A 27,597-nucleotide genomic window follows, 5' to 3' on the forward strand; every position below is an offset into this window, starting at 1 on the left:
TTGTGTATGGTGTATGTATGTGTCTTTGATGGAAGAGAAGGACAAGGTCAGATCTCAGACTTTGCTGTCTGGCTGTTACTTTTAACTGTGATTTCGTAGCAAGTAATTCACCTGAAGAGGTTGTTGTACTTTTGTCATCATTCAAGTGCCTGAATTCTTACTCTAACAATTAATTACAACACTGTAAGTTGTCTCTCTTTTCTATCTCCTGAGCGGGTTATCTCTTCCAAATAAAAAAGCAATAGTTGGGAAAAAGTATACAGAGGGAAACAAGAATCAGTTTGTTTTGTCCTTGGCTTTTAAACTTTTATTTATACAACCGATTCAGAAAAAAGCCAGCTTTTGCATATGAGATTTATTTTTAAATCTTTCCAAATACAAAATCATTCACTGGTTTTAAAGAAGGTTGCAAAAAATAATCAAAATGTTGCTTGTAGCTGCTTCAGAGAAGCCCTGCTCTTTGAATCCACTCCCCAGAAAACTACTTCCACTCTCTCTTTCCTTCAGTGGCAACCTTGTAGACGTCCTTCTTCAGAAGCAGGGGCGTAGAATTTGTGACCATCAGCATTGGTCCCCTCAAAGATGTATCCAGGTGGGTTTTTGTAAGAGGCTAAACATTTAACAACACCCTTTGGTGTGTAGCTGGTAGCATAGACGGTTTTTGCACCTAGTGGAACGTGAGGCCTAGGGCCTGGCCAGGGAGGTTTATAGCTCTTCGTAAGCGTGAGTGGTTGAGGCAGATAATGGGTCCTAAAGGTAGTCAAGCAATCCATTGGTTCATCTGGGAAAGTCAGCTCGGGAGCATGAGTGATAGGCTTTACTCTCTTGCACATCCAGGGCTTATAGTCTTCTTTCATTGTAGTAGAGGTGTTAAATGGTTCCGTACTTATCTTCTGCTGGGTCAGTGGTAGACACACCTTGGCTGGCTTGCCATTTGGCTGCCTGTAGTGTAACTGGGTAGTGGTATGAAGGTCCATTTTCTCCACAGGAGGAACATACTCAGCAGGTTCTTTGGTAAATATAGGAGGCTGTGGCCAAGGTTTGTATTTTTCCTGAAACTCAGTTGAAGTGAAAAATGGATCATGAACTAACTTTGGCTGGTATGGTTTTATCAATTTGGCTGGCTTACCAGCTAGCCCCTTGTAAGCAATTTTGTTAGTAGTGAGGCCATTAAATGGCACATCACTGGGCTTGTATTTCTCATATTGATGAACGTAACGCTTCTCCAGAGGACGTAGCACATAATTCACTCTATAATCTGTCATATTCTCAAGGGGAGCCTTGCTCTTCTGACTCAAATGCTGAGGTTTGAAGCTTTGAGTTGCAACCGGTCCCCTGAAGTAATACTCATCTTGGACAACAGTTCTGTGGTCAAATTTTGCTTCTGATGGGTGATACCCATGATCTGGTCTGATCATCTCTGTCTTTGGTTCATTCCATGGCATATAGTCATCTGAAACATAAGAGGAATGTAGACATTCATCTGAAGTTCTTTGACAATTTTAGGCATTTCGAACATTATACTTTTTTTATTACACTTTCTACTGTAATAAATATTTGTTGGTGTTGTAAAAGTTGGCAAATCATGTCACAAACCCACTTAAAAAGCCACTTTAGAAAACTCCTGTAGATGCCTATTATCTACAAAGAAAAGACAGCAAGTGTCATTACAATAATTCTGCACACAACACTTGCCTACAGAGATGGTGAAATGCAAAAGTGGAAAATTTAAGTAATGTTCCAAGTCCTGCAAAGTTGATTTATTCTAGTAACTGAATGCTGTCCTCATGCTCAGTCAGCCAGAAACAGTGACTATGAAGTACCATGGCAAGAACTTCAGACTCATTCTGCATTTACACTGTGGCTAGTTTAGAGAAAAGACAGAGTATGCCTTTGTCTACAGGAGGCCACACAGATGTCCACTTAGTATTAACAGGACAAGGAAAATCAAATGTCTGTCATTACGCTCTAAAGACCAAGTTGCAGGGCTGCCTTTCTTCTTTATGCCTTCTCTTAGAATGATCTGCTTTCCTAACTGCACAGATGTGATCATCCTGCTGTTGGCTGATTGCAGTGCATCCTTGTGTCAGCAAGCTTGTGTGCTCTGTAGCATTTATTCTGCTTTTGGCTTTCCTCTCTGTGATACTCCTGCCATAAGCACAAGACAGAACCAAGATGGAGCAGCATATTTCTCCAGTTCTTTGTTACTAGCAAAGCTGTTAGAATTTGCATAACAAGACTGCCCTGACCTAAAGGATTCTATTGTATCACTGAGAAGGCTCCTACTCCTAATCCTGCTATCTGAGTTCATGACCAAGAGAATTTCTAGAAGGCATTTTAAGGGTATTCATATCTTCCTTACTCAGCAGTATGGCAGGCAAAATGAAGCAGTAAGACTTAAAAGATTTACACTCATTCACATTAGAAATCTATTGCAGCACTGCCTAGCTCTCAGACCAGTGCTGCAGCCACAAGACCATCCTTTTTCCTTCCTAGGAATTTCGTGCAACTTCCCCTGGAGATCATTATGGTTGCTAGTAGGAAGTTGAAATGAAAAAGTCTTGGAGCAAACCCAAGCCTTTTTTTTTTTTTTTTTTTTTTTTTTTTTCATTTTTCCCTCCTTTCAAACCACATTGAGAGTCATGAGGCAAATAAGCTTCCAGCTGACTGCACAGGAAGGAAGTCTGGATTTCAAAGTACTAGAGAGTAAATGATGCAATGAGGTATCAGGATATTTGAACTCTCCAATCCAAACAGTTATTCCTTCTGAATAGCAGTGGCCACAGTACTGCACAAACACAATTACACAAAGGATGTGTTCATTACAATGTGAAGTTGACCAAAAAAATCCTTTATTTGCCCCAATTAGGTGTCTATTTAAAGTCCTTCTGGTTTAAATCAAGCTGCTCTGCCTTGGCACAAAAGAAGAAAGAGCAGCCATCGGAGCTTTGCTCCTCCCAGCAAGAACAGTGGGGCACAAACAGGTCCTTGAAAGGTGATGGAAGGGACGATGAGGCCTGTCAGCCTGGGGAGCTTCTTGTATTCTGTGTCCAAAATGCTTCCCTTACTGAAGCCAATAAAAAGTCTCCAAGGTTCTGTGGGACAGCATTTGATGCCACACCAGGAGAAAGGCTGCCCTTATGTGAACAGCTAGTTAGTACAGACAGCTGAGAATGTGGGCCTGTACAACACACAGATACTCATCTGCTGCGGCCAGTGGCACCACAGCCCAGGCCTCATGGTCTGCAAGTTCCAGCACCCTCAAAGTACCCCAAGTGCTCATGCTCTGCTCAGTGTTCATCGTTATCCCAGAGAGATGTTCCAATATGGTAAACAAGAGTGTATACAGACATGGGACATTATAGGGGATCTGTTAACTAGTGTCAAAAAATGAGAGCTAATGAGACTGGGCCTGTCTCTGAGTAAGGGCTGGTTCAAATATCTAGCAGTTCAGATGACAACCATAAAAAACTATCTGTTTCCTCCCCCATCCTTGGTGGAAAATACTCAGTGCATTTTGGATGTAACCACAGCTTTTATGAAATATTCAACACACAACAAGAGAGTCTGTCTTCAATTTTAAATATTTACAGTCTCTACATATTTGGAGACCTCATAGGCATTATGAATTCATTTTATTTAGTGTAAGACAATAGTGCTACTACTCCTTCAAAATACGTTACAGTTTTATTGTAAGTCTAATCCTTATCCCATAGATATTAATAGTTTCCCATGTAGCACGATCTTGAAAACGTTATGGGGTACAGAAGGGAGCAGAGGATATGAACCATATGTTGTTGGAAGGTTTCACACATCTCACTGCAAGCAAGACAATGCTGAAATTAGATTACACACCTCCAAATGGATAGAAAAAGCTACACCTGTGGCTGTGAAGAGATGAGAATTTCCAAACCTCAGGACACAAAGTTATCTGACGTGAATTGTGATGTGTAATATCAACATCTTAAACCTACAGTTTTATCTGGGATATGATGTGCGTGGTGGAAAGGAGAGGAATAATATAGTTGGAAAGCTAGTCTAATAGCAAAGCAGCACATTTATATGTTTTATATGCTGCTTCAATTTTTGAATTATGATAATTAATGGAATAGCACACTACAAAATTTCACACTTTGAGTGGCAATACCTAAAACCTAGTAACATTCAGAGAACAGCACAATGAGAACTTACACTTTTGTGAACCTGGGCCTTTAAAAGTGAACTAATTCAGTATAAAACTTGATCTTTCAGGTGGTTTGGATGAAGATTTCCATTTGCAATGTTTCGAAAAATGCTGGAAATTATAACCAAATGTGGCTACGTTACATTTTATTAGAGCTCTGGAGTAGCAGTTGAGGTACTGACCCAAACACTGATAAAACACAAAGATACACATACGATCCAGGCACAGGGAAGTTAAGGGTGTCTAAATACAGAAGGAAAGATTCTCTGTTTGTGCAAAGCAGCCTCTCTTTGTTGGCTTCACTGAGGCTATTCCAATGGACAACATCTGGTGACGTAGCTTATACATAACAAAACGTTCAAACTTGTGTACATGTGGGTATTTTACACCTGCGGGTCATAGTCTTCATAAGGAAATTCATTCTAAATAGACAGTGTTTCCTGTATCCTTAATGTAAAAATTCCAGTTCCTGAAATTGTAAACATGCAGCTGTACCTAAGTCTGGCTTTCAGTCATTGCAGATGGGTAATAATAATACTGCATGACTGCATTCATATACCTTCAATTTCTATACTTCCTTTATAATTCTGAGTTATAAGAAAGATTTGTTACTGTATATGGGGATAAACCTCAGTGCCAGCCAACAGCTTTTATATCCACACTGAGCAAAAAATAAAATAAAATAAAATAAAATAAAATAAAATAAAATAAAATAAAATAAAATAAAATAAAATAAAATAAAATAAAATAAAATAAAATAAAATAAAATAAAATAAAATATTTTAAGAAATACAGTAATGTGCCTAGCAACACTGGGTAGCAGGAAGTTGTGCAAAAGGGGGGGCTGCTCCTTTTGATCAAAACTAACAGTGTTGCTGTGGCTATATAGGTGAAATCTTTCTTCCAGAGCATGCAAATGAGAAGTAATGCTGGTTACAAAGAGCAAAGATTCCTAAAGCCAAACTAGCAGTAGCTAGCTACTGCTACAGAGAAATAAGGGCACTGTTAGGCGCACAGTTCACTGTTTTACCAGGAGAGCTTGAGTGCTTTGGACATCTGCATGGAGTCTGGAAGTCCATAATTCCCATCTATGTCTCTAGCATATCCACATATTAACTTTCAGCACACAAAAAAATGATGCCATGCTTCTTGACCTGCTCAAACCCACTGAATTCTGCACCTCTAAAGTGTCTAATCCACTAATAAACAAAATTATGTTCAGTATATCCTAAAAGCAATACTAATTGGCCTGCATTCTGGGGTTCAGAGAGCCCGTTTCTAATCAGATGACTGTGGGCCTGCCAGACATGAAAAGGAAGTGAACTTACAGTTACCCAGTGTTGTCATTAACATGAGGCTGACTCAGCCCTACCTTGTGTCTCTGTGTGCAATTTATGTGCATCTCCAGCAGATCCAATCTGTTGCTGCTCCTGCACAGAACTGCATGCTGTTTCAACCTGCCTCCTTCAAAAATGAAAGTGCTTGTGTAGTCCTGAAAGAAGCTGCAAGGGTACATACCTTTGTAAGTGGATTTTGTGTTCATCTTGTCAGTGGAGATTTCTCTTGTGTCACGGGGGAGGCAAGGAAGTACTTGACAGATAGGGTAGGGGTTATAGTCTCGTTTATAAACAGAGGTCAAATCCATAGCCTCGTCACTCTTGACATGCTTTTTAGGTTCTTTAAGTTTCTGTGGCAACACTTCATGAGCTACATAATCTCTCCTGTGAATAATAAAAATATTAAGTCTTTTGTTTTAAGTACAGAATTATGCTCTTCTCCTGGACACTTATAGAAATTAATACTTCCCCTTGTCTCCACAGACTAATAAAGTATAGATAGCATACTAGCTGTAAAGAAAAAACACAAGTTCTTCAATTTTGGAAATCTGGACTATGAAAAAGGAACTTAAGCAGCTCTGGACAATCCGGAGGAGGCCAGATTTGCCAGATTCCCTTTTCTCTCCACCCAGTGAAGTTAACAGTCTTATACAAATCTCTCTTTGTTCTACAGTGGAGTTACAGAAGTAGACATAAGTTCTTTTACAAAGCCCAGTAATTACTGCAGCCTATCTAGTATGCACGGCAGAGGGAAAAGCAATGTATTGTACAGCAATTCAGCTGAGGATGGGGAAGTACAGCAAGGAGGAGATAATTATCAGCGCAGCCAGGCAGTCAGCTTTTTTCATGTACCACGTAAAATAAATATTTTTAGATGTTGAGGTAGTGTGATCAAGGATTCTCTGGCAGTGGGAAAATTTCTTCTCTCTGACCATTGCAATACATCACAAACTGAAGTGGAGATAACGGAGGACAGATTGATATGCTGATAACTCAGCATTCCTACAACCAAGGCATCATAACATGCAGGTACTGCCTACAACTCCTGAACTTTAATCAAGGAGTCTTGCTGCTTCTATGTGTCACCTATCAGCAAAGGCAAGAGTGAGGTAGTTCATGAGCGTGTCCACGATGACAGAGGAGCTAATCAATAAGATCAGGCAGAAGCTTTTGTTAGGGGAAAGTGAAGCTCTCAGATTCATGTTAAAGGAATGGGTTCCTTCTTGATTCATTTTTTGATTTGGACAAAATATTACATCACCCTATGAGAAGGAAGGAAGGGCCTTGAAAGTTCATTCCATAAGGGAAATGGGCATAGTGCAGCAGTGTAGCTGAGAAGCATAAACAGCCCAGCACTCCATGGAGCCTACTTTGAAGAACATACCAGAACCCCTTTCCAGTCATCAGGCTTTACCATACCCACACCCCTTTGGAAACTGCTCATTCAGGCTACACACACGAAGTCCCATACATAACACAGAACAAAAAACAAATAATATTGCTTTCCAGGCAATATTTCTGCTTGTTTTCCAGAAGTCCACCCATAATACAAAGTGGGCAAACTCCAAGACCATGACTCTGCTGGTGTGGTCCACGTATTCTCCAATCAGATTACATCTCGATCTTGGGGAAGTGCAAGAAAAATGACTGCTTGTCTCCACTACCACAGCTAATTACAGGTGTCTGCACAACACCAGCATGTAATCTTCACATTCTCCTGGAGACAATCTTTTTTGTTTTCTCATTACCCATCTCTCACACACATATTCTCCAATGCACAATCCTCGCTCTTACACACTACTTTTCATACTTTGTCATTGAAGTGCCTTCCATGGGTGTCTTTGCCCTCTCGTACTCCGCTTTTGGTTTGAAAGAGTCTCTGGGAAGAGTGCTGGGATAAAGAGGGTATTTCTCCATGTACTCTGACAGTGAACATGGCTTCTCACTCCTCTCATAGGGCTTGGTGAGCAAATGTGGACAACGGTGACATCTGCAAGGGAAAAAGCAGAACAGAATTTAGTGTCTCACATTTTTTTAATGACAGCTGATTAAATATGCCTCATGTAAATTGACTGTAGGGTGCAAATACAAAATAATTGTGAGTATTACAAAATAATTGCATTATGACAACTGTTGCAGCCTTGATTGTTCAAACTGGAAAAGCACAGCCTGCAAAAACAATGGATTGTTTCTGCCTTCTTCTATAGTCTGCAGTCACAGAAGTCAGCGAAGCCAACATAAGTAACCTAAGAAAAACAAGTTCACCTAGATGAAGAAAAAAAGCAAATTAATTTGAGATAAATCCAAGTACCTCATTCTGTGCTGGACTGAAAGTTATACTGAACACTTCTTTTGTCCCATTTCTTTTAGTTCATTGTCTTGCAAAGTTTTCCCCCTTTGATGAAAGGTAATGAGGAGCTAGCTTCCTCAGACACAGAAAAAGTTGAGGTACTTTGTGAGTACTTTGCCTCAGTGTTCACCAGTGATCAGGGTTCTTGTGTCTGCCAGGATCCTTAGCTTCTAGGTTAGGGTATATGGAGTGGTTTCTGTCCCACTGTAACGGTGGAACAAGTCCAGGCACTCCTCATGAAACTAAATGTGGATAAGTCCATGGGACCGGATGATATCCATCCTGGGTTCTGAAGGAAATGGATGATGTGGTTGCTGAGCTGCTCTCCATTATATTTGAAAAATCCTGGCTGTCTGGTGAAGTCCCCAGAGACTGGAAAAAATTCCCATTTCAAGAAAGGGGGAAAGAAAGACCCGGGGAACTATAGCCCAGTGAGCCTTCCCTCTGCACACTGAGCAGATCCTCCTAGAAGCTATGCCAAGGCACATATGAGACAAAGAGGCGATTCAAGACAGCCAGCATGGCTTCACCAAGAGCAGACCTTGCCTGACCAATCTGGTGGCCTTCTGTGATGGAGTGACAACTTTGGTGGATGAGGGACAGCTGGTAGATGTCATCTATCTGGACTTCTGCAAAGCCTTTGACATGGTCCCTCACCACATCCTCATCTCTAAACTGGAGGGTGTGAATCTGAAGGATGGACTGTTAGATGCAATAAGAACTGGCTGGCTGGACGCAACCAAAGGATTGTGATTAATGGTTCATGTCAGGGTGGAGGCTGGTCACAAGTGGTGTCCCTCAGGGGTTGGTCTTTGGACCAGTGCTCTACAACAACTTCATCAGTGACACAGATGATGGCATTGAGTGCACCCTCAGCAAGTTTGTAGATGATACCAAGTTGAGTGGTGCCATCGATACACTGGAAGAAAGGGAAGCCATCCAGAGGGATCTGGACAGACAGAGAAGTGAGCCTGTGTAAAACTAATGAGGTTCAACAAGGCCAAGTGCAGGGTGCTGCACTTGGGTTGACGCAACTCCAGGTATCTATACAAACTGGGGGAAGATCTCCTTGAGAGCAGCCCTGTGGAGAGAGACCTGGGGTCCTGGTGGAAAAGAAGCTGGACATGAGCCGGCACTGTATGCTTGCAGCCTAGAAGGCCAACTGTGTTCTGAGCTGCATTAAAAAAGGGGTGGCCTGCAGGGAGAGGGAGGTGATTGTCCCCCTCTACTCAGATCTTGCAAGGCCCCATCTGGAGTACTCCGTCCAGGCCTGGGGCACTCAGTACATGAAGGACATGGTGCTCTTGAAGTGGGCACAGAAGAGAGCCACTAAGATGATCAGAGGGCTGGAGCACCTCTCCTATGAGGAAAGGTTGAGGGAACTGGGCTTGTTTAGCTTGGAGAAGGTGCCAGGGAGACCTCATTGCGGTCTTCCAGTACTTGAAGGGAGAATATAAACAGGAGGGGAACACCTGTTGATGAGTGTGGATAGTGATAGGACAAGGGGAATGGATTTAAACTAAGACAGAGGATGTTTATGTTTGAGATCAGGAGAAAGTTCTTCACACAGAGGGTTGTGACACACTGAAACAGGTTGCCCAGGGAGGTTGTGGATGCCCCATCCCTGGAGGCATTCAAGGCCAGGCTGGATGTGGCTCTGGGCAACCTGGTCTGGTGGTTGGCAGTCCTGCATATGGCAGGGGGGTTGAAACTAGATTATCATTATGGCCCTTTTCAACCCAGGCCATTCTATGATTCTATGATACTTAGCAGTCATATTGAGCTCACTTGTGTAGACATGTGAGATGTGTAGGGAGTAACTATTCACTCATGTTTGGGCAGTAGTGCTCTGCCTGGCACACATGCAGGAAAATAGACACATGAACCATAAAGATCTGGATACGCTCCCACCATAACTAGTTATACTTGTCCGAGGATCAGCCAGAGTATCAAAAAGGTATCTCCTGTGAAAGTCTCAGCAAGGTTTGCACCATGTACTCATCAGGCTTCTGAACTCCTATAGAACTGTTCTAAAGATTAAAACAATGACACGAACAATTCCATCATATCTTTGTTTTCTACTGTTCCCTCAGTACTCAGTACAGAATCTTTCCTTTTTTCCAAAAAAGCCTTTAGTGAACAAGAGCCAAAGTAGTTCCCTCAGCTTCAGTAGATCAACATTGTAATGCACCAGGATGGTCCTTGCTCCTGGTGACAGGTCACATCTAACAGAAGAAGCTATGATGCAGCACATTTAATACGCTAAGGTGTTAGGGTATGAGGACAAGGGTTTCTATATGAATAAGAGAGTCAACAGAAGGGTAAAGAGAAGAATCCAACCATTTTCACCTACAGTCCTGAGCTTCTTGCTGTCCCTGTGACCCTGCTGAAAAACAGTGACAAAAACCTTGCCAACACAGTCTGCAATGTCTCTTTCTGGACGTATTTTTGGTCTTTCAGAATTCCTAGGAATTATTCTTCAGCCTCCAAGGGAAAATGATATACCTGTTCTTTTTGCTTCATATCTGCTGGCTTCATACTTCCCAAAAGTGCACTTTCCTACCCCTACTCTCTTAAAGCCTGTGACATGGTATACTGCTCTTAAGCTTGGCTTTGGAGAATGCCCTTATGTCAGCTTTTATGACAGAATTCACTCAAACACGGTGGGAGAAATAGCCACATCACCTCTTTCACCTTAGCCCTGTATATGCAGACACTGTCCAGTAGTAACATTTTTGCAAATCAAGACTTAATGACACTTCATTGATATAATCATGTAGTATCCCAATTTTGCTCACCTTCATACACAGGGTTTGGAGGGGCTCTTCCAACACCAGGTTTACAGGTATTTTGGAGCACAGGTTTTGTACAGTGCCCTGCCTATGCTAGGCAGGCTGCGCTGCAAGCACTGAATCCTGTGTTCTGAGGGACTGAGCCTCCCCCTGGAGCACTGTTGGTACTGGCAAGACAAAGTGTCCTACAGATCAGCATTAGGGTGCGTAACAGTAACCTAGGTGCTCCCCCAGAAGATCTCACAGCAGTACAAAGGGAACAAGTTGGCTGAACCAACATTTATCCACTTGCAAACACTGCTGGGAAAGCATATGCTGGGGGTCTCCTGAAAAACACTGAATGGAACAAATGCCAGGATCTCCAGCAGGCAGCAGACACCATGACTGCCAAGCAGTTTGCCTTCAAGTGGGGACTAGTATAATCTTGAAATACAGATGGCTTTACACCTCAGTTGTTCATTCACTTTTTGGGTACATTTCTGCTGAACTTCAAGCACGGAACAGCAACAGAGTGAGATGTTTCAGAGCACTTTTCCCAGAAATGAATCCCTCGTAACATGGCAGAAAAGCAAATCTGAATCTCGTGTCTGCCATGATTTTGTATTAAATTGTGACACATGCCCATAGATATCAGAGTAACACTCACCAACAGAGCACAAGCAGAATATGATCATCTTTGAGAACTCATCACTAGTATATGATACCCATAAAGAATGCTTCAATTATACGTTCAGAAAGACGTTCTTGAAAATATTTTACCAGAGATTAATAGAAATAGCAGAGACTCTTGAAAACAAGGAGTGGAAGAATGATAGTCCTTGGAGTTTGCTATACTCTTCTAATCCTGCTGGCATAATAAGTATGCATTAAAGAACTACACAATGATTCTCCAGTACTGAAGTCACTGTTACATGGCTGAATAAATGGGAGGCTGCCTTACAGATGCTGGTGTTTTTCATTTGTCAAAGAAACAGCAAACCAAGACTTGAAAGTACACGAAGGTAATGATCGCTTACAGCCTGTGGTAGGTGTGAGGTGGAGGTCCACTCCAACCAAGCCATTCTGTGATTACATGACATTATTATATCTCTGCTCATAGCTTCTCTGCCAGCAAATCTCACTTCACCTCTCAGCCCCACCCCAAAATGAGTTATCACGGTCTTATTTTTACAAGCAGAAGCAGAAAAAAACCAAGTCACACCGCAAAAGATGCCAAAGACAACTGTATTCAAACCAATGGCTGCTGAATTCTAGCCCCATCACTCTGTTCCATGTCTTTCATGTTGTTTTCCCTTCCCAAACACTACGTCAGGAGAGTGCCACAACACTAACTTTTTGACAGTAACAGAATACAATCACAGCTATCCTAAAGAAGGAGCCAATTTCAGTTACTCTTTGTTCAATCAGCTAAGGACACTCTAATATGAAGGTAAGCAAGCTGTGTTGTCATAGCCTCTGCAGCCTCTCTGGTTAGGAAGTGCTGCACTCTCCTGCAAGCCAGGAGTCAGAATCCAGTCACAAAGGTGATGTGACCATTGCTATGTGGGATGGATGCACAGCTCTGAACCAGAACACATTAATGGTACACATGCTGTGAAAAGCTTTAGAAATACCATATGTATAGTATGTAAATACATACTATATACTATAATTCCACTTGTTCATTTCTTTTTTATACAAAGGAGAACTAACTTCCTTTGATCTCAGGGAAATACAGTAATTTTAATGAAGAGGCATCTGGAGAGGTCTTTAAAAGCTGCTGTAGACTCAGAGGAACTGGAGTGATACCTTCTACAGGTAATTCCCTTTTACATTATTGAAACGAGGAACTATTCCTCTGCAGCTAGTAGTCTTAAACTGGTGTACAACAAGAGGACTTAAGAGAAAAACAACGTTCTGTGTTCTTTTAACAGAACCTGAGCTTAGTGCCACAGTAAAAATGAACGCTTCTGCAAAACATATTCTAAAAGCATGATTTCATCAACAGATCCAGCTTTCAGGAAGCATAAGGAGTGCTGATAAAACTTTGCCAGATCTCCGACGTCTGTTTGCTCTGATCCATGTAATTAGACTAGTTCAGTTGAAAGCAACCTACACAGGTCATCTAGCCCAACTGCCTGGGCAGCTCAGAGAGAGACAGAAGTTAAAACTAATGAAGGCATTATTTAAATGCCACTTGTATGTTGATGCATGGGGCATCATCCACCTCTCCAGGATGTCTGTTCCAGTGTTTGACCACTCCTGTGGTTGAAAAACATAAAAATCCAAATGTCCAGTCTGAACCTTCCCTGTTGCAACACTTTGCCAGTTCTCTGCATCCTGTCATTCATAGCCAGGAGCAGAGCCCCACACCTTCCTCTGCTTCCCCTCCTCAAGGAGTTTCAGAGAGCAGTGAGGTCGCTTCTCAGCCTCCTCCAGACTAAGCAGACCTAGAGCACTCAGCCTTCCCTCACTGGACGTGCCTTCCTGTGCTGGTGCCCTCCTCTGGATGCTTTCAAGGACACTGACATGTTTTCTGTATCGTGTTATATTCAATTATATTCAAGGAGAGGCTGCACCAACTCTAGACGAACCAGGAGAATCCAGAATCCCGTTTTGACTGGCTCGCAGTGATGGACCTAATGCACCCAAAAATTCAATTTGCCCTCTTGGCTGCCAGGACACACTGTTGGCTCTTGCTGAGCCTGATGTCACCAGATCCTTCTCTGCCGAGCTGCCCTCCAGCCATCCATCTTTTCCAGTCTGTGCCTGTGTCTGGCACTACTTCACCCCAGGTGCAGAACTTGGTATTTTCCTCTGTTGAACCTTATGCTGTTTTTGATTGCTCAAAATAGACTGATAGATTAATCTATCAAGACCTCTCTCTGAGGCCTTGTCACACCAGAGTGTTTTCAAACTTCTAAATGCAAACCAAGAATGGAAAGGGTAATGAGAGGAGGGGAAAAGTTACAACCAACTGACTCTTGCCTGCATTAAATTTGTTTCTTGCTCCAAGAAGGCAGTTTTCCACCATCTCTACTGTTGCATTATATTTACAGTCTGAAATAAGGAAAAGCCTTGTTAGCAACACAGCAATACGGTCTGGCAAAACAAACTGTAGAGAAAGCAGAAAGAGAAGTGCATGCAAATTGTGGTTGTTAAAAGAAACAGTCACCTGCCTTGCCAGGACAGAAGATCTTAAGCTATAAATTGTGTTGATGGAGGAAGAAAACAGAAAACAAAAAATAATAAAATGGAGTAAACCGAGCCTAGGAAATCTTAAGGCTTCTTTCTGAATAAAACAATTCCAGCCACAAAGAAACTGCTGAAAATCCTGGAATTCTTAACATATTTCCATTTCTGGAACTAACAGACATTTTATTTATTTACTTATTTATTTATTTGCTGTTGATGGCTGAAGAACTTCCATAATTACAAAGAATCAGCCATTCTGGGGAGAGAATAATTTCCTAGTCAGTTCTTCCCTTTAATAACATGGCTTTTGCACTCTGATCTATTCGATTACACCACCAGAGCTTCACTGTTTCCAAATTAAAACTGAGACCGTAATTACTGACAGCCTTTCTTAGTCTACCTTCTTTTACCCTAAGAAAAGAGACAAACAAGAAAATGTCGTGTACATGCCACAAAGAGGTTGGTTTTTCACTTCAACTCATAAGAAGCCTAAATTTCAGACAGAGACTCCAAGCAGTCTCACTTTCAGTCAACAGATACGAACACCTGATGTCAAACTGGGCCTATTCACAGTGGGTTCATCACTCTAAGCAACAGTTGAGCAATGGCGCCTACCATCTCCTGTGTATTTATACATATTTGTTACAAGCAAGGGAATGTTAAGTGAAACAGTTAGCAATAATAGACCTCATGGAGGAAAATTTGTTTTCGTTTCTGCCATGATGATAACATTGGATAACTATATTACTGTTGCATGTGGCTATCTGTGTTCTAGTTCTAAAAGCACAGGTAACAGTTGATAGTCTCTTTATCATGAACAGATACGGACTAACAACTTTCGGTCCCAGACAGAGAAATGGGTTATCTGAAGTGTTGTTATCAAGTATCAACACCACGACTGCCTGTCCTGACTACTTCCAAGCTACCTTTCACAACACATGTGGAGAGCTGGGAAAATTAAGTCTGTAGAAAATTGCTTTTCTTTCTTTTTATTTTTTTTTTAATGTTTTAATTACAAATATAGAAAAATAAAGAAATCTGTTCTATTACTCATGTACGCTAATGATATAACCTTATACGTAGCTCCAAGACAATGTGGCCCAAAGAAGCCAAAAGGCTGGACATATTTTAAGAGAAAGAACATTTCTTGGAGAGTTACAAGTTTTTCTTGCTTCAGTACCAGTACTCAGCAGTACTAAGAACTTGTACCAGGCTGCAGCACAACACTCAGTCATGAGGCAGTTGTTTATGTTTAAACACAGAGCTGTAAGAATCATGGAAGGATCAGAGGCATTTCACACACAAAATCTGCATGAAATACTTGCTCCTTTACCTCAAATTTTATTGAGGGAGCATTTATGTAGTTAAAAGATTATGGTTTTGCCTTTGTATAGCTCTTTTAGGGAATGGTATGAGGGCTAATTTTCACTAATCTAAATGCTAGAATTTATCATCTTGATTTCCTAAAAACTTTAGAGAAACCTAAGATAGTTCCAGATCAAATCTAAGACGCGTCTAATGGTAAACTTGCATGGAATGAATTCCAGCTCCTTCTTTATGAAAACACATACTCACAAGCACAACATATCTAACACAGAAGCCAAAGTATTCCAGGCTTTCCAAACACGTGGCAAGAAGTGCAGCATCCAGCACCGCATTCAGCTTTGGCCAAAATAGTTCGCAAACATCCTGCTGCAGGGCAAATTAAAAACGTAAGTGAAGGGGCACTACATATGCCTTTCAGGCCATCCTCCCTATTTATTATGACATAAAGCTACCCTTGGGAGCTCAGATGCAGAGCAAAGCAGAGCAAGGATGGGAACCACCAGTGCTAGGTCATGTCACATCACTTTCCCTTCAGATCAAGGCTTCTGCAACACCGTGGGTCTTCTCTGGGCTTCTCCACTGAAAATGCTCTCTCTGAGTAGTGGACCTAGGTTGTAAAACACTGTAATAAACTCTTAATCTGTGTTTGAGCAGGACATGATGGGTCTTGACCTGGTTTGTGTGGCATCAACAGTGCATGGATATGGACCACAGCTCTGACTGGCTGTACAGAGGAAAAGCAAAAAGAGACTACCAGAAGTCCACCAGAAGCAACAGATGCCTGCAGACTCTCATCTTACTCGGATAAGGGAATTAAATTAGCAGTGTTAGGCAATGCTACCTTATGCCTGTTGAACCTGGTAATTTGAAGATGCATAGGAGATGCAGAAAGGGAAAATGCCCACTTTTTTTTGCCCTGCCAGGTCATTCTACATGTCAAGGAAAGAACCAGCATTGGAAATACTGCACCTTCCCAGCTCAAAGATCTAGTCAAGATGCACAGTACTTCAAATCCTGACTGCAGGCTTGCATTGTTTCCTAATGGTTGTGTGAAATAGGCCTTAGTCTTCTTCATGAGAGGTGAGGCAACAAATCAGTCCTGTACAGCACTTCCTGCCCCATTGACAGAGGCCTGGACCAGAAAAGGTAGAGGCTAAAGGCTCTGAGGAAGAAGATTAGCATTTTCCCTTCATTCTTCATGTTCGGACCTGTGCAAGATTTGTAGGACAATCCTGTAGTCTCTCTTTCCTGAACAGTCAGTAGGGCACAAGAAAATACAAGGAAGGACAAGTACCTGAAAGTGAAACTTTCCCACTCACCTGTTGAAAGAGACAAAGTGCAGCCTTGGCAGCTGTAAATGCAGAACAAGTTCTACTTGAGTTTGAAGTAAAGTTATAGTTAGCAGGTTGTCCACGTCAAACCCAACTCACTTTTCTCTTCAAAAATGAGTAGCTATTACTAAAAATATAAGTCTGAAAACCTCAGATCGTCACAAGTCTTTTCATAGACAGCAGTTTCACAGCTGTCACAAGGAAAATGAAGCTCACCCAGAGGCACTTTTTGTATCTTGACTACATCTAATGGCATTAATTAAAACAGAGCAGCTGTCACTAACCTCATACATGTTAAAAAAAGAGACTATAAAGGGAAGAGCTGGAACATTTGGCAAATATTATACCTTGTTCACTGAAGTTGAAAACACAGTTCTTCAGATTTCCCATTATAAGAGACTGTACAGCAGGCAAGTATGTGGAGGGAAAGAATCTACAGGCTGAAAGCAGATACTCTCTGGTGCACCGAGAGATGAGAAACATGCTGGGAGCAAAAGCAGCAGAGGAGGTATTAGAATCTACTGGACTTTTATGATGGAGTGACCACATCAGAGGACAAGAGTAAAGGAACTGATGTCACCTACCTCAACTTCTGTAAGGTTTGATATCAGCCCACAGAACATCCTTGTCTACAGACAGAGATGGGTTCAAAGGTTTGACTATTCGGTAGGTTAGGAATTGGCTGGATGGCCGCATCACAAGATTCCTGGTGAATGGCTCAACTTCCAGGTGGAGATCAGTGATGAGCAATATCCCTTCAGGATCCACTGGTGCTGCTTAACATCTTTATCAACAATCTAGACAGTGGGATCAAAGTGCATCCTTAGCAAATCTGTGAATGACACCAAGCTGAGTACTGCATTTGAAAGGATAGAAGGAAGGGTTGCCATTCAAAGGGACCGAGACAGGCGTGAAAAGTGGACCCACATGAACTTCATGAAGTTCAACAAAGACAAGGGCAAGGTGCTGCATTTGGGTCAGGGTAATCTCAGTCAGCACCAGCTGGGTGATGAATGAATTGAAAGCAGCAATGCAGAGAAGCTGAGGTCATTCAAGATGAAGAAGAGAAGGCTCTAGAGATAACTTTTTGCAGCCTTTCAACACTTTAAGGGGGCTTATAAGAAAACTATAGGGAGACATTTTACAAGGATGCGTAGGGCAAGTTTCTTTTGGCTTAAAACCAAAAGAACGGAGACACATAAGATATAGGGAAGAAGCTGTTTAGTCTATGATAAGACTGAAAAAGGTTGCTGTGAAAAAGAGAAGCTGTGGATGCCCCGCCGCTGTGTTCAAGGCCAGGTTGGATGCCCTGTGATCTACTGAGATGTCAGCAGGATTGGACTACCTGATTATTAAAGGTCCTTTCCAACCCAAACTATTTTATATCTGTGAATATTTACTACAATAACAGTTTATTTATTGCTACAAGGGGAAAAAGAACAAAACAAAAACAAAACAAAAAAACCTAACACCTTTATTTCTCTGGCCACTACAGCTCATTTTCCACAAAACATCTGCCAGGGCTACTGAACTCCATATTTTTCAGTCAATATTTACTTAGTCTTCTCATTGAAAACAAAAGCTCTTTCTGAATCATACAGCAGGAGAAGTGGAGAAAGAACTGGAACTGATGCCTTTCGCCACAGAAAATGTCACCCATGCTTAACTGAAGTTTATAGCCAAGCAGATTAATTCTAAGAAGGGAATGAAACATTTTCCTGAACTAAAAGGCAACACACAATAAATGCAAACTAATTTAAGCATCAGCTCTACCTCCTTTGATTTTTCTTCCAAAATAAATGCTCTTGAAAAGGCCACCAAGTGAAACCCTAACGCTGAGGTTCAGAAACAAAAGCCAACATTTGCAGAGGACTGGCAGACCAGGCGCAGCCAGACCAACAAACCCACAAAACTGTTTGACACGCAGAGCTCTGAAATGTCGGTTTTCATGCTGTGGCCAATGGTAAACTGTTTGGTTCCAAACATTTAGCAAAGCGTCTCTGTATTTATCCAATAGTAAGCAGTCAAAATATTTGTGACTAACATTGACCTGCTGCCATCTTCTGGTGAAAAATTCACTATGAGGACAAACAACGGGCAAAAACAATCAGTTCTTGCAAGCTCCCATTATCCTGGGCTTCTATCTTATAGTAAGCAGATGGGATACGACTCATGCAGTTGTATTACTTTGAGGGAAGTAAGCTGTTCAGAATTGTCTCCTGTGAGATCACAAAACAGGATCACAAACAGGATCCTTTTCACAAACCCCCTTTCACCCACAGTCCCAGACTTAGAATAATCTGAACAGTCTGTCAGTGGAACAAAGTGTCTGGAGCAGCAAGTAGTAGCTATTATTCTACTTGTACGAACAGACAAATCCAGCAACAATAAGATGTGCTTCAAAAGGTATCTGCTTGCATTCACTGTAAGTTGAAAAGACAAAATAAATAAATAAATAAAATAAAAATAAAAATAAAATCAGAAGTGGAATTCAATACTAAATAGTCAAGACAAGGTTATGCTAAGCAAGTCAGTACACACTCTGCTCACTTCTCCTACCACTTAGACTTGAATTTTGCCAGCTCCTTGCATTAAGTGTATGCAGCTCAGACCCTGGGATATGAGAAAGCACTGTGTAGTAACTCCAAGGGGAAATCTGGGATTTACATCCGCAAGTCATTTCTTTCTACATACGCAATAAGGAGCATCAAACACCTCATCTCACTATACCTAAACTGATGGAAAGGGAAAATAGGTGGGACAGCTACACTGAAGGGCACTAGTACATTAGTTTCCAGGCTTAGAATATCCAGCAGAAAGACATCAACAATTTGCAGGTCTTTAGACTATTTAAATCCAACCATAACTAGAGCACAGAAGTTGATTCACACATCAAACTGAAATTTAGAGAAACACTACTTCAAATATTTAGAACAACACCATTGCAGAAAATAGTACTCATAAGACACTACTGCCACAGTTCAGCTGAGTGTGAAATACTGCTAGGGGTACAAAACTTAGGTCTGAAAATTACACTGGCAAACCACATAACAAAAAGGCAAGCATAATTTGCAGATGGCTACAAGTCTCACAAAAAACACAGTACTCATATGCAGTACAGTGGTTCTTTTCCTTCAGGGAATGCAGACATCCTGGTGCACTCACAAACATGCTTTGCCATAGCCTTTTCAGGCAAAGAATGGATTCTAGAAAGGAAATTGAAAATTGATTGAAGCCCACAAGCTCCTAGCTGTCTTAAAAAGCCAACATCTGTACAGCACCTATCTTCAAAACCCTGCCAAGAGCAGTCATCTGTGCTGTTGTAAACTGAACTTACTTTTAAGACTCAGTCTGATTGGAGGATTAAGAGGACAACCAGCTTCTCTCATTAGATGGTACAGTTGTTCAATGGTCCATGAATTTACTTTTAAGCAACTTAATGATGCAAAATTTTGTTTGATATTTGTTAATCTATCCTCAAAGTTTCCTTCTTTAGTAGCTTAAGGCTTTAATACCAACCCCCACCTCATCACAACCTTCCTTCAGATTGTTGCAAAGTGAAAGGTCTCTCTTGAGCCTCCTCTTCTCCAGACCGAACAATCCCAGTTCCCTCATCTCTCCTCTGAGTACTGAACACAGTACTCAAGGTACAGCCTCATCAGCGCCGAGTACTGAGATACTGGAAATTGTTTACTTTCTGTAAACAATCTGATTCTATGCACCACGTTCTTTGCCATTACTTCTTAATTCAGTACTGCCAGTATGGCAGCAACCCACATTCCAGTTGGAATTTTCATAAGACAGGCCATAGCCAAGGTATTACCTACACCCTATTTAGCTGCTCATACAAAGCATCTATCCTAGCAGCTAGTGTAGCTTCTGAAAGATTATGTGCCTCAAAAGCAAATGTATACATTATTTGGATACATTAAGAGGATCCTTTTCAATCCAGATACAAATGTTTTAAGTTTAGGTCCTTGATACCAAAGCCCACTAACAGAATAATCAAATCGCTGTTGCTTTTCTTTAACACGGGTCTCAAAGTCAAATCCAACCACTTATCAAATAAAGGAATAATGCACACAGAATGAAGAATGGAAGAAGCAGAGGCACTTGCAACTTAAAAATAAGACAAATAAAAATACTTAAAGCATGCCGACTGGTAACAAAAAATACTTTTCTTTCTGGAGTATGCACATTTATTATTCATTTATTATTCATCATGAGTAATACATTCCAATCCGACAAAAACTCTGGATCAGCATCTTATTCATTCTCTAGTTATGATTTTACAGCTTTAAAACAAAGTTGAGCCAACTTTTTCCCCGCTTCATCTTTTCTTTTTTCTTTTTAGCTTGCAAACATGAGAAAATGAATCTTATGTCAGAGGGCCTAGAGCTAGTTACTGCATTCAAGAAGATGCATACATTCAAAAGACAAAAACACTAACAGATCCTGCTGTTTTCAGTAGTCTTGCCTATTTGCAAAGTTCTCACTTTTTCCATAATTTGCATTGTATTTTCAAAATGTATTTAAACGCAGATTTATGACCAAAAAGTTAAATGTTCTCCTTTTAGAGAGGCAAGCCATACTGAAAAAACAAACAAACAAATTGGGAAGTCTCTTTCCCATTTGTATACTTCCATGGAAAAGGAAAAAAGAAAACAAGAACTACATCACTCAATACACCCTATATGGAAAAAGGATTATTTATAATTCTCCATTTGTAACTTAACAGCAGTGAATAACATCTGTAGCACTAATGAGTAAGTGCATCTTGTGAGCCAGAAAGTTCCATTCCAAGTTCTTCCCCCCATACTCTTTTACATACCCACAGGAGCACAGCTGGCAAACGCATGTCTTTGAGGATGGCACTGAGTGTGAAGGCACTGGGGACACTGGACGCATGTTTGGTAAGAAAAATGTCTTTCCCAGCAGATGCCCTAGAGCAGAAAACCACTTCAGTATCAATGGCTTAAGACAATTATGTCAAAAAGAATCTGGGAACTTCAAGAAGCAGATCATACTGTCAGAGCACATCTGAACTGATCAGCTCCTTCCCTGGCTTGCATAACCAAGCTCTTTTGCCAGCATCCTGACCAGAGCTCTGTGGTTCCTGCTTTCAAGCATTTTCTGACCAGGGCACAAGTACTCAGGTCAGTTTCCTAGGGAACCTTTGTGAAGTCACCACCACCAAGCTCTAGACCTCTGCAAGCAACACAGCTGTGCCTATTTCAGACAGTTGTAGTCTTGAGCTGCTCAACCACAACTAGATCAACATGGAAATAGACTATCATGTTATTGTCAGTTACACTTCAGTGTCATGACAATAAATGTATACATTACACAGAGTGTACACATTTATATAAATCTACTAGGAAATGCCTACTATTTGAAAATAAAATAGTATTAACTCTACCAGAAATCATAGATTGAAACTTCAATCTGAAATTTTAGTACAAAGCCTGAAGGAATTGTTCTAGAAATTCTACTTCAGTGGAAGAAACTTATTAAAGAAAAGGGTCTCTCCACTACTGAAAACTGATGATAATGCTTAACCATACATTTCATGAGGAGATAATTCAGTATAGGCAGAGCAACAAATAATTTACTATTTTAAAGGGGGAGGACAGAGGCACCAAAGATTTTGCTCTTTTTCCTTTGAGTCTTTATGTAATTTTAGAAAATGGAAAAACAACATCCTGAACATCTGCTATTTTCAAAGCTGTGTTTACAAAGGAATATATAATTTTGTATGTAAGTTTAGAGTTGTTAACAGAAAACTACTATGGACGACCTGAAACACAAGAAATCAAAGCAAGCAACTGACACCGACAAGAAGTTCGACACACAGGCTCAGCAAGAAATGAGTGCAACTTCTCATCTGGACAGTGCTTGGAGAAGTTATGATGCAGTCAAGTGCACCACAATTTTAATATTATCACTGTTCGTGTGCTTTATAAGTTCTATAATGATGGTCAGTCCTTTGTGCTCTGCTCCTCAGCCAACTTCTCTTTATCTGGAGGAAAAAGAAAATGTATTGGTTAACACTGTGTAATGCTCAATTAGCTAACAGAAACACTGTCCCAAAAGTATCTGACACTTATTAAAAAAGTAATAAAATGTTATTTCCAATTTTGATAGTCAGGTAATGTTCAATTAACTGGCAGAAAATACAGTTCCAACAGTATTTAGCACACACCAAAAAAAAACACAAAAGAGCACTTCAAGTTTTGAAAACTGTATAAGTCTGATAAAATCATCTGTCATCAATACAGCCACAATTTTATGCTGCTAAGTTACTTACATAGTAGAATTAAGAAGAAAATATACAGCACAAGCGTTTATGCTCAATTTTAAGAGAAAGTTTGGAAGCTTCGTTAAGAAAGTTTGGAAGAAGCAAAGCATTAACTAGGCTTGCTGCCCTGGACTTCAGGAGAGCTGACTTTGTCCTCTTCAAAGATCTATCTGGAGGTATTCCATTAGAAGGCAAGGGGGCCCATTAGAGCTGGTTGGCACTTAAACACCACTTCTTCCAATCTCAAGATCAGTGTATTCCTAAGAGTAAGAAACTGGGGAAAGCAGGCAAGAGGCCTGTGTGAATGAGCAAGTTACTCATGGATAAACTAAAAGGAAAGAAGGTCCTTGAAATGGGGAAGAAGTCTGTCCACCTAAGGAGAATGCTGGAATGTTGCCAGGGCCTGTAGGAATGCAAGAAACAAGAAAGATTTTTGTTTTCTTTTAAACTGTCAGCAGTAAAAAGACTAGGGAAAATGAAGGTCCCCTACAAAATGAGGTGGGTGCTCTGGTAACAGGGAACTCTGAAAAGATGGAGATCCTCAATGCCTTCTTTGCTTCAGTCCTTACAAAGACCGCCCCTCAGGAAATTCCAGACATAAGAAAGACAGTCTGGGTAAAGAAAGACTCCCTGTTGATCGAGGAGTATCTGGTCAGGGAGCATCTAGCCAAAATCAGTGCACACAAATTCATGGGCCCTGATGGGATGCACCCACGTGTGCTGAGGAAGCTGACAGAGGTGACTGCTGAACTGATCTCTTATCAATAATCTTTGAAAGGTCTTGGCAAATGGGAGAGGTGCCTGAAGACTGGAGGACAGCCAATGTTGCTCCAGTCTTCATAAAGGGCAAGGAAGATCCAGGAAATTACATGCCAGTCAGCTTCACCTCCAACCCTGCAAAGGTGATGGAATAATTTGTTCTGGATGTCCTCTCCAAGCAATTGGGAGACAGATATCAGGAGTAGTCAATGTGGATTCACTAAGTGGAAATCATGCTTGACCAACCTGTATCCTTCTGCGATGTCACCAGTGGCTGAGTAGATGCAGGGAGAACAGTGGATGCTGCGTACCTTGATTTTAGCAAAATTCCCACAACATCCTTATTATGAAACTTAAAGTGTGAGATAGATGAATTGACAGTGAGGTGAGCTGAGGACTGGCACAGTCCAGAGGGTCGTCATCAGTGACAGTCTGGTTGGAGGCCTCTAACTAGCAGCATCCCCACCAGAGATATGTGCTGGGTCTGGTCTTGTTCAACATCTTCATCAATGATCTGGATGAAAGGATAGAGAACAATCTCAGCAAGTTTGCTGATGATGCAGAGCTGTGAGGGAGTGGCTGGCACACTGGAAGAACGTGATGCCATTCAACAAGACATGGACAAACTGGAAAGCTGGGCAGGGAGGAACCTGATGAGGTTCAGCCAAGAGCAAGCATAGAGCTTTGCATGTGGGGAGTAATAACTGAAGACATCAGTACACAGATTAGAAGAGGAGAGGATCTCTGCAGAAAAGGACTTGGATGTCCTGGTGGACAACAGGTTAGCTATGAGCCAGCAGTGTGCCCCTGTGGCAAAGCAGGCCAATGGTATCCTGAGGTGCATTAAAAAGAGCATGGCAAGCAGGTTGTGGGAGGTGATCCTCCCCCTCTGCTCAGCCCTGGTGAGGCCACATTTAGAATATGTCCAGTCCTGGGCTCAACACTTCAAAAAAACAAAATAAAAAACAAAAAACAAAACAAAACAAAACAAAACAAACAAACAAACAAAAACAGGGATCTCCTAGAAGGAGTCCAGTGGAGGGCCACAAAGATGATGAAGGGCCTGGAGCATCTCTGTTACGAAAAAGGCTGAGTGAGCTGGGTCTGTTCAGCTTCAGTGAAAGACTGAAGGGGGAGCTGGTTAATGTTTATATATATCTGAAGGGAGGTGGGAGGTAAATGGATGAGGCCAGGCTCTTCCTGGTGTTGTGTAGCAATAGGACAAGGAGTAATGGCCTAAAACTTGAACAAAGGAAGTTCCATGCAATCAAGAATAACCTCTTTATGGTAAGGGTGATGGAGCAGTGGCACGGGTCTCCAAGAGAGGCTGCAGAGACTCCTTCTATGGAGATGATTCAAGACCTATATGGACACCTACCTATACTACCTATTGTAAGGTGCCAGCTTTAGCAGGGTGTTGGACTTGATCCCTAGAGGTCCATTCCAACCCTGCAATTTTGTGATTCTGCATCAAGTTGCCCCTTACACTGGCAGTAGATTAAACCAAAGTATCATCTACTCAGTGCTTTGATATGGAAAAAAAGCAAATGGCACTGTCACACACTTACAGGATCTCTTCACAAAACATTACGTCAAAACAACACCAAAAAGGTATTAAGTCATACAGAACAATGTGGGTGAAGAAAGACTTTGTCTTAGGAAGTCAGCCTAAGTAATTCCTTCTGAAAAATATCCTTCAGAGCAGTATCCCAGCAGATGCACTGTAGCATGGCCTTGTTTCTCTTACTCCAAGTGAGGTAAACTAGGCAATACAACCTAAGCCACTTACATTTACAGATAATGTGAGTCACTGCATATTAAGTTTTTCTTGACAAGTATTACTTGAAAAAGCATCACTACCTTTTCCCTGATTATTTAAAGTGGCAGTCCCTCATAAAAAGCATAAATCTCACTGCTCCCTGAGGCTCCTAGTATATCACCAAAAAAATACGTTTTAGTGGAGTACAGCCATTACTGGTCCATCTTTATTTAAGCACATCAAAAATTAACCTTGCACTTCTTTATTCAGTGTGCCAGTGGTTAAACAAAAGAGGACATATAGACCACAAATACCTGAGACTCCCACAAGTTTATATGGCCTACAATGTATTTCTAAAGAGCTAAATACGGTCAGGGTAAACATTATTTAAAATCAACTTTGTGAATTCTCAAAATTTAACTTCAGATGACTCTGCTGCTAGCACAACTATAGTGTTTTCATTGTTTGCTTGTTTGTTTTTAAATGCCTTTAGATTTCCTTAGAAAATCAGGTAAGATCTTCCTTGAAAGACATACATAAAAATAGAAAAACAGAATGCATTTGCTTTGCTTTTGTCTCATCTCCTATAAGAAATAAGCATGCAAATAATCTTTTGTCCAACATATTTACAGAGGGGTTCAGTTACTCATAGGACAAAATCTGGCTGCTAAATTACATGGATGCTTACCCTTCCACTCATTTATCAGGTCTAATGGGATTGCATGAATACTTGATGACATTTCTTCTAGGTCATTAGAGAAAGCAAGCAAAGGTGTCAGAGTTTTGTCAGGAGGTGAGTAGTGATGTATCTTGGTAAATTCTTCATCCAGACAAAAGTACAAACCATCTGTTTCTTCATCTTCTGAAGTAAGACCTGGGTCTGAGAAAAAACTTAAAGATTCATCTGCAATAAATATCTCATGCAGTTCTTGTCCTTTTTCAGAAAAACCTGTTAACGTTTTGTATCTGTTGAGCAGGAGATCTAGATCTGAACTCAAATTCTGAGTATTCCCTTTGCCATCTGTATTCCCTGTATCATCTGGCATAAGCACACCGTCTAAAATACCCAAATCAGATTCAGACATCACAGATTTATTAGGACTTCTGCTATTATGCTCTTCTGGAGTAGTCTCATCCAGCAGCCCACAATCACGAACTTCACAACTGTCAGAACTTAACTCTGGAGACACATTCCACTGCAGATCTTTATCCGCTAAATCCAAAAGGTGATGTGAAGGCAGAATATTCATTTTACTACTGTCTTCTGTGGAAATACATGGAGTTTTCAAGCTCTTCTCTACACATACACATATTGGTTCTTCTGTTTTACCGATAAAACTTTCTCCAAAAACAGCGTCCTCTAGTTTTTCTTTATTTTCTTTATTGCTCTCACCCTCCTGTGTTCCAAATGTTTCTTCCAGAAGCGGATGTTCACTGATTTGACTTATCATCATCTGCTTTTGAGCAGTAAATTCTGCAGAACTTCCTTGGTAATTTTGTTCTGACAATGGATAATCAAAGTCAGGTACAGATGAGGATGAAAAGAAAGCACCATTTAAACTAATGGCTGTCTTATCCTGGATTGTAGGACTAGCACCCACTGGAGCATCTTTTATTTCTTCAGTTGAGACCAGCTCTGCATCTGCCAAATCTTCAGACTGAATAGCTTTTCTCCATGTGTTTCTAATTTCAGTAACTAATGAAACAAAAACAAATAACATTTTTAAGTTTTTTCTTTCATACTCCCAACCAATTTTTTCTACTGAACCTTTAGTTACGTAAGCAAATCAGAAAGAAAAAAAACACATACATGTAACAACGCCTTTGTACTTGTTTATGCATAATTTTCTCAGACACTTGCTCCACAACAAAAGTGGATTCTACACAGGAAAAATCTATTTTAATGTAAATTCACAGTACTTGTTCACCCCGTGTGTCATGGTTTTGTAATTTTGCTATCAGTATTCCACATCATAACATCATGTAAAGCATGGATAATTTTACCAAATGTGCAGCTCACAGAAGATGACTACATATCCCAGAAGACATCACGGTCAGGGATAAGCCACGGGACATGGACACTATATAATCTCACTTCAGGGCTGGATTCGCTCTCTTGAATCCTTGGAGCATGGGGGAGCAAGTCCAGTCATTTCGCCTAGAGCTACAGTAGGCCTCTCGGCTTTGGGACTCACTCTCTCTCCTATTTTGCTTGATTCATTAGCCGTAATTTCAATTAATTTGTATTATATTGTGTTATCCTGTATTTCAATACAGTATTTACTAAA

The 27,597-nt window shown here is 40.9% G+C and overlaps 2 protein-coding genes across 2 annotated transcripts in view; both read right to left on the reverse strand.

Annotated features, from left to right (window-relative positions):
* Positions 1 to 503: 503 nt before the first annotated feature.
* On the reverse strand, positions 504 to 21,429 carry SAXO1 (stabilizer of axonemal microtubules 1). Its single transcript, XM_072359535.1, has 4 exons — positions 21,325 to 21,429; positions 7,331 to 7,510; positions 5,702 to 5,904; positions 504 to 1,453 (listed from the first exon to the last, which is right to left on the reverse strand). Exons 1-4 carry the CDS (start codon positions 21,399 to 21,401, stop codon positions 504 to 506), a joined length of 1,410 nt encoding a protein of 469 aa, XP_072215636.1. The 5' UTR covers positions 21,402 to 21,429.
* The window catches only part of HAUS6 (HAUS augmin like complex subunit 6), a 31,120-nt gene continuing 24,200 nt past the window's right edge, over positions 20,678 to 27,597 (reverse strand). The window contains exons 16-17 of the mRNA XM_072359534.1: positions 25,998 to 27,005; positions 20,678 to 22,512 (exon numbers count right to left, since the gene is read on the reverse strand). Coding sequence (XP_072215635.1) covers positions 22,472 to 22,512; positions 25,998 to 27,005 — 1,049 coding nt within the window. The 3' untranslated portion in view covers positions 20,678 to 22,471. The remainder of the gene's footprint in view (positions 22,513 to 25,997; positions 27,006 to 27,597) is intronic.

This window comes from Excalfactoria chinensis, chromosome Z, assembly GCF_039878825.1.
Source record: "Excalfactoria chinensis isolate bCotChi1 chromosome Z, bCotChi1.hap2, whole genome shotgun sequence".
Classification (NCBI taxonomy): Eukaryota; Metazoa; Chordata; class Aves; order Galliformes; family Phasianidae; genus Excalfactoria; species Excalfactoria chinensis.

Bases quoted from the DNA above. Each gene is read 5' to 3' on its own strand.
- SAXO1 (XM_072359535.1), bottom strand. From the start codon at position 21,401: ATGCGTCCAGTGTCCCCAGTGCCTTCACACTCAGTGCCATCCTCAAAG. The intron at 5,905-7,330 runs GTATGAAAAGTA...TATTATTCACAG, and splicing joins GAAGGCACTTCAATGACAAA to GAGAGATTATGTAGCTCATG. The intron at 1,454-5,701 runs GTATGTACCCTT...CTTATGTTTCAG, and splicing joins CACAAAATCCACTTACAAAG to ATGACTATATGCCATGGAAT.